This window comes from Mus caroli, unplaced genomic scaffold, assembly GCF_978045245.1.
Source record: "Mus caroli unplaced genomic scaffold, Mus_caroli_1 scaffold_13, whole genome shotgun sequence".
Lineage (NCBI taxonomy): Eukaryota > Metazoa > Chordata > Mammalia > Rodentia > Muridae > Mus > Mus caroli.
Window position 1 is genome coordinate 103,272,350 of NW_028227268.1, and position 7,699 is coordinate 103,280,048.

Below are 7,699 nucleotides of genomic sequence, written 5' to 3' on the forward strand. Positions count from 1 at the left end.
CATAGCAGAAGTCTGTGGAAAGGTGGCTGGCAGGAATTAGATTGCATATCAACTCCCAGAAGTGTCGAACATGCTCGGGTAACTTGTTTGCTACCTTCAGCTGTTCTTTTTCCGACATTTTTTACAATGAGCATCTGTTACTTTCCTAAGAGTAGATGCTCCTCAGAGAAAATGAATTCAGCACAGATCTCTTGGAGGTATGCCCTCCAGTTTCACGGCCACATCCAGCGGGGCTCCTGACTGGGCTTCTGAGAAAATGAAGAACAGGACAGATACTGAAGAAAGGCCAGGCATACAGGCACAGGGAGGCTGGGGTAGGATGGAGAAGCCACAGCCCCCAGGAAGGGTAATTGCATATAGCTGAGTCAGGGACACATATAGCTGATTGCATATAGCTGAGTGTGGAGGCACGTTCAGCTCACCTCAGAAGGACAGTCTCTGTAAGACAGCAGACTTCAGGCCATAAATGTCAACATGCTCACACAGTGAGGGAAGGAAGGAAGGCTTTGCCATCCTTTCTGAACCTCACCCACCCGGCTTTTCCACCCCCATGAGTCTGAAACATTGGGGTCCTTCACATGGTCATTCGCGTGTCAGACAATACACGTTTACTTAGAACTTCCCCTGCTCCCTACAAGTTAATTTCCCTGTGGCCACCAGCCTGCTTGTGATAGCGCCCTCCCCTGGTGACTCTGGGTATAGCACTAGTCCTTTTTGCTTTCTGTTTCCACCAGGGACCGGACCACCACTGTGGTGAATGTGGAAGGGGATGCCCTGGGAGCGGGGATCCTCAACCACCTGAATCAGAAGGTCGCGAAGAAAGGTGAGCAGGAGCTACAAGAAGTGAAGGTGGAAGCCATTCCCAATTCCAAGTCTGAGGAGGAGACGTCGCCTCTGGTGACACACCAGAACCCAGCAGGCCCTGTGGCCATTGTTCCTGAACTTGAATCCAAGGAGTCAGTGCTGTGATTGGGCTGGGTCTGGGCCAGCCTGCCAGTACCAGCAACCCACCCTGGTAGCCTGCCCCATTGATGTGGGCGTGGCCCTCATAGACTTTTCATCTCCCAAGGAATGCTTTGCCCAATCACCAGTTTGAGAGTGGCCTCTCAGCACAGGCGTGAATGCCTCCTGAGCTAGAACACTCTGTCGTTTGTCCTGATCCATGTCTCCATGGAGCTCTGGATACACCTTGAGTCTATACCCCTCGAGCTGCCAGGCCTGAGGGATTCCAAGTTCATGGAGGCCTGGGGACCAAGGTTGGGGGCGATGCAGATGGATTCTTCTCTTTCCCCTGGGAGCGTTGCATCTGGTGCTTTCTGGGCCAACCAGAGGGTTGTCTCTGCCGCAGCAGACACTGAAGAGCTTCCCAGAGTCTTAGACTGAGCTGGAATCTGCTGGGCTGATGCTGGGTTAAAGGATTATGCTCCACTTGTGTGGGAGGCTTCTAAGGGGCCAGAGGTAAAACAGGTTAGAGAGACCCCCTGTGATGGTTAGCACAGCTAGGGGCTCAGTTTGAGTAAACCATAAACTCCGAGGTCAGGAACAGACTGGGGAGCACCCTAAAGAAGATGAGACAGACTTGTTCCCATTCTAGACTGAGGCTCCTGCCAACACTTCCCCTCCATTTCCATTTGGACTTAGCCGCAGACCATAGGACCTCCTCCTCTGGGAGGGGTGATGTGGTCACTGCACTGCAGACTTATATTTGTTGGTCAGTCTATTACTACAATTTGACTAGGTCCTTCCTAAAATGCTGCTGAGCTACAAAGTCATATACTCCCCAATAAACTCACGCGCTGGCGCAGCTCTGTCCCAGGCCCCTGTCTGGTTTCCACAGTAGACTACTTGCTTGTGTGAGACCTATGGTTAGTCCTGGGTCTGATGTAACTTGCCTCTTGCCTACTTCACTGGGATCTGATAAGGCCAAGGATACGTCTGTGGAAATTATTGTTTTGCTCCTTGGAAGTCAGGTTCTAAAACCTGTAAGTGCCCAGTTTATCTGAGAGGCAGCTTTCTCCATGAAGGGTGCCTCCTGGCGTGAGCGACTCTCCTGAACTGTTATCCTCACACTTCAGAAGCTAAGCTCTGAAGAGTTGTGAAGACATTCAATGCAGCCTTTTCTTAATGAGCTACCCAACTTCTACCACATTCCTGGGTACCCAACTGTGTTGTTACTCCTAACCCACAGTTCCTGCCAATCCCACCCTAACAGGAGATTATGTCCCTTCGTCATTGGCTTCATGCTTTTGAAACCTTGCTTTCTCTGCTGTGTTGTCACCAGACCCACACATACTTGGGACAGAGTCCGTTTTAAAATGGGGCTTGTGCCTGAGTGAAGGGGTGGGCAAGGAGCAGAGCCCACAGCCAGGGTGAAGGACAGCTCTCTGAACCAGCTGTGCCATGGCACTCTCCTGTGGGGCCAGGAGCTAAGCGGGGAGCGGTAAACCTTATTCCCAGCACTGGTTTTTAAAGGGGAATCAATCACATTGTTTGATTATGAGTGAGCATTTGGTATTTTTTCAGTTTCAGTGTATCTTTTCCTCTGTATTTACATATACTTTATGTATCATGTGTGTGTGCATGTGTGTGTGTGTGTGTGTGTGTGTGTGTGTGTGTGCTTTTAGCTCCAAGCAAATCTGAGTTTGGATAAAGAGGAACTAAACTACAAATTATGTCTATGGTATCCTGATATTCCCATTTCTACAGAATCTTATTACGTAGGGATTGAGCTGGACAGTGAAACCCACTGGCTGGACACTCAGGTCTCAGCCTGGACCCACAGTAACAAATGCTGCTGTGGACAAAGGGAGATGCCTCTGTGTGTCGTGTGTGGGATCTCCCCCTTGGAGGCCAAAAGAGGAGGTGGCCCCACACCTCCCTGAGTTCTGGCTCTCAGAGAAGTTGATGGAGTTTCGGAACAGGGAAGACACCACCACAACTGACTGAAATATCTCCTGGCTATTTTTCTAACATGTTCATGTATTGATGTTTTGTGTATGTGTGACATTTGCCTTAAAACGTAGCACAGCCATCAAAACTGAGTACTGTATTTTTCCTGGCACCTGCCTGTCTTTGAGTCCTGTCTTGTATTTGATGGAGCTGTTGTGCTTTTAGGGGTTGACCTAGGGCGGCTGAATACAGTCTTCCTTTCCCTTCCAGCCAGCATGAGACCCTGGGGTGAGAAGGGCGCTTCCTCAGAAGGGAAACCTCTCTGACAACTGGTGTCGCTGTCCTGCCTGCGGCTGCCTGACTAGAACTCGTGACCATTAAGCTGTGTGTTGGTTTCTCATTCTCCGATTAGGGCTCTGACATCCTGTCATCTGGCAGAAGTTAGAGTTTGCCACAAACCTCCAGCATTAAGTGTTGTCGGAACAACTAGGTTGACAGGAGTTAATTAAGCATCCGTGCAAAGCCAGGCACCGGCGCGGTAACAAGCACCAAACCTTTACCGGGAAAGTCCCTATTACAAAAGCCCTCCAGGCAAGCGGGTACCCATGCTTGCTGTACTTGGGTCACCACCACACCCAACTCACTCTCTTACATAATCTTGTCTTCCTTTTTTGAAAAAGATATGTTTTTGTTTTTAGAGACAGGGCATTACTGTATAGCCTAAGTTGGCCTTGAGCTAGTGAGACCTCAAGAGCCTTCAGCTTCACTGGGGTGACAGGCATGCAGCATCTTACATCGCCCTGTTTTCAATGACATCACTTCCTGTACAACAGGGAACTCTAGAAGCTCACACATGAAGCTGTGGTTTCCAGACCCTGGGGTTCTAGGAAAATGGATTCCCGTTCTGACTTATATCACCAGCTCTTCATATAGCGTGGAAATTGGCTTTAATTTCTAGTAGAGTACAATGGCTGGAAAGGTTTGCCTAGATCAAAGGTGGGATGGCGGCTGGGACAACAATTTAGACTCCTCCCTGGAGCTTTTTGAGGTATTCCAAGGTTGAAATGAGTACCTGGTGATTCAGCTTTTCAAGGTAGCCAGAGCAAGATCAACTGTCCCATTGGCTTAAGCCACCTCTGCCCCAGTGTTTGCGCAGGTCTGTTAAAACTTGCCTGCTCAAAGGAAATTTCTGTTACCTCCATGAATGATCCAAAGCACACAGCCAGGAGGGTGGTGAACTGTCAGTTCATGATTCTGCTGTTTGCTTCTCTGATCAGGCCGCAGTTCCCTCCCATGCCTCGGACTCCTCAGACTGAAAGGTAGATCACAGCTGTAGCGGTGACAGGCCACTGTGAGGATCAGCTGAGTTTCAGGAGTGTTAGTCTTCAGGAAGTGGCTGGCACATTAAATGTGCTGTGCACCAAGCTGACTGTCACATCGAATAGTAGCTGGGAATGTTCCTCATCTGCAGGTGTCCCTTTGTGGCTGGGTCCATGTTTTGCAAATGTTTTTTTTTGTGAGGAGACCAACACCTATTTATCCAAATAGGACACCAATGACAGACCAAAGATTCCACTTAAGTCTAGCTTGAGAAATAATAGGTTTATTAGGATTACATAAAGAATCATGGGCATCTTATGACAACTACACCATTAAGGAAAATAGAAATACCTCTCCTCCCACAAGTCTTAACCGCCTGTACATTTTGGGTTGGAGCATGCCACATGAGCACTCTCCCTCCGCCCCCTGAAAATTAGTGGGCCCAACCTTGTACAGGTCTCCTTTAGGCAATCATAGCTGCTGACACAATGACCAAGTTATGCCTAGGAGTCTGTTCCACAACACTCCACCCCTTTGTCCAGCTTACATTCTCTCCATTCCCTGTTCCCTGATGTTCCATTTACGGGGCACTTGTCACTTCTTCTCAGGACTCTGATGACTAATGAGTCCCTGCAGTAACTGCTACCCTTCTAAAAAGAAGCTCCTCTGACTAGAGACGAAGGCAACATCATCTATGGACATAAGCATAAATATTTAGAAGGCACTTTGACAGATATATCATATCCAGTTAGCAAAGCAATAGCTATAGCTTCCTCACCAGAGCTTATGACCTCTTAGCCCCAGGCTTCTGACCAGTTGTGAAATCCCTTGCGCAGAATGGGCCTGAAATTCAGTCAGAAAGCAGCTGACTACACTCATAACAGTCCATCACGACTGACCCAGTGGGCCCATCTTGCCTGGAATGTTGGTGGTATATATAGCACACAAGATCCACAGCTGAGTCGGATTGTTGACAGTTCTCCCACGAGCCTACACAGTGCCTTCAACCACTGTGGAAGTTAGCTAGCAGGGAGGAGGTTTATGGCGCAGTCCCAGCTTGGTCGCCCTATGTCCTACACAAAGCATGGGATGGCTGTGGGGCTTTACCACGGTGAGCAAGCAACAGCAGTAACAGAAGGTTGTGTTGTTCAGGAGGTCCTGGAACTCCTTGACCAACAACTAGGGAGTCAAGTTCCCCAGGCACTGGGACTTCCAGCTAATAACCTTCAGATTTCTGGAGGCATCTTTTTCAATGTCATGGGGCACTTCCAATGTTTACAGGCCTCAGGTCATTCATGCCATACTATACCCAACTATAAAGTTCCAGATACTTTTCTAAATCTGTTAAAACAAAACAAAACCTCAGAGTTAGCAGCCCATTATCTATGAATTAACACAATTTTGCAAAGGGTATGCAGGGTTACTGAAGTCCCACTAACCACCACTCCAAACAAATGTCATTTGCTCTCAGAATTAAGCAGCTAAGCAGGTACTGAAGAGAAATGCCAGCGGGGTCCAACAGCATGAGAAGAGTCCATCATTTGTAGCTACTGTTTCTTCTACAGGCCAACGCTGGGTACCAGGGTGTGGCTTGGAGGCACTACTTTAGCCCCCCACAATCCTCCGTGAGCTCCGTGAGCTGTCCTGATATTTCGTTATCATATAGGGATGCACGCATGTATCTCCCGGCCTCCAGCAGGCTCTTTGGAGCCAGGGCTGGCTCTTGTTGTTTTCACTGGCTTCAGTAGTGACACTAGTGCACACACAAACACACCCACACACAATGCCTCCACAGGCTCCCTCAGTTTGACTGTCTCTGGGTCATGTTGTGGGTCCCTGCTGCCTCTCTATTGGCAGGGCCTGTTTACCATTTCTGTATTCTCTTGAAGAGAAACATGTGCAGCTTACTCTAGAGGGAATAAGTGTTCTCTCCTAAGACAAGCTTAGCCTTTCTTAACCCGAACGTCTCTATCTTTTATGTCACCACATTTTTCTCAGTCTTTCAAGCCTTCCAGAGGCTCACAAGCACTGAGTTTGTCATTCTGTCACTTTTTTTTTTCCTTAGAAATTCTGGCTCAACACAAACTTTAGCTAATTCATCTTTGGCCCTGTTGGACTCCATGTTTGGGGACTGTCCTATTTATGTTGCTACTGCTGTGATAAACACCATGACCAAAAGCAACTTGGAGAGAAAAGGATTTATTTTAACTTACAATTGTAGTCCATCATGAAAACATGTTGGAAGCTAGGCGATGGTGGCACACGCAGATGCAAGGCAGAGGTAGGCAGATTTCTGAGTTTGAGGCCAGCCTGGTCTACAAAGTGAGTTCCTGGACAGCCAGGGCTATACAGAGAAACCCTGTCTTGGGAAAAAAAAAAAAAAAAAAAAGAAAGAAAGAAAGAAAGGAAAAAAGAAAACATGTTGGGGCAGAAACATACAGTAGGAACCTGGAAGCAGGAACCAAAGCAGAGGTCATGGAGGAGCACTGCTTCCTGGCTTGCTCAGCCTCCTTCTTACACCACTCAGAACGACCTGCCTGGGGTGGCACTGTCCCCAGGGGACTAGGACCTCTCCCAGCAATCATTAATCAAGGAGATGTCCTACAGGCCAGCTTTGGGAGCATTTTCTCAGTTGAGGATCCCAGATAACTCTAGATTGTCTCAACTTGACAGGAAAACAAAACTATCAACCAGGACAGGTACCAAATTTTGTGTACAGTTTTCCTGGGGAAAACCATAAGTGAATAAATGTTTACTCACTTCAGATAGGCATCAACAAAAGATCAAAGCAATAATTCCATTCCAGTCTAGTTTGGTGAAGCAATACATTTCATTAGGGTTATTTACAGAGGCGTAGGCAACTTAAGGGCATCTATACCAATGAAGAAAAACAGGTCAAAGGTGGGGGTACACACTTTTAATCTCAGCACTCAGAAGGCAGAGCAGGTAAATTTCTGTGAGTATACGAGTTCATGGCCAGGCTAGTCTACTTAGTAAGTTTCAGGCCAGCCAGAAATATATAGTGAGACCCTGATTCCAAAAAAATTGGAGTGGTGGCACATGCCTTTAATCCCAGGACTTGGGAATCAGAGGCAGGTAGACCTCAAGGCCAGCCTGGTCAATAGAGCTAGTTCCAGGACAGCCAGGGCTACACAGAGAAACCCTGTTTTGGAAAAAAAAAAAAAAAAAAAGACAAAAGACAAAAAAAAAAAGAGAAGAGAAAAACCTTTCTCTCTCCCTACTCATTACTGAGGGGTAGTGAGATAGGCTCTCGTGCTCTGTCCTGGTAAGCCCCAATCTCAGGGCCTTTGGCTCAGGTTCAGTGTGTGCAGGGTAACGCAGAAAGGGAGAACTAGAGAACCTCCTGGAATTTCTCAAGTCAGATTCTCAAATTTGAGTTATGTGTCATAGGTGCTATCAGCCATTTTCTGTTGCTAATAGCATAGCACTCAAGACTAGGGGAGTTAAAAAGAAAATGGTTCATGGGTCT

General features: G+C 47.6%; 1 protein-coding gene across 1 annotated transcript in view; it reads left to right on the plus strand.

Moving 5' to 3' along the window:
- Positions 1–1,694, plus strand: part of Slc1a4 (solute carrier family 1 member 4) — a 28,017-nt gene extending 26,323 nt beyond the window's left edge. Inside the window, exon 8 of the mRNA XM_021176313.3 lies at positions 735–1,694. Coding sequence (XP_021031972.1) covers positions 735–969 — 235 coding nt within the window. The 3' untranslated portion in view covers positions 970–1,694. The remainder of the gene's footprint in view (positions 1–734) is intronic.
- The last annotated feature ends 6,005 nt before the right edge of the window (positions 1,695–7,699 follow it).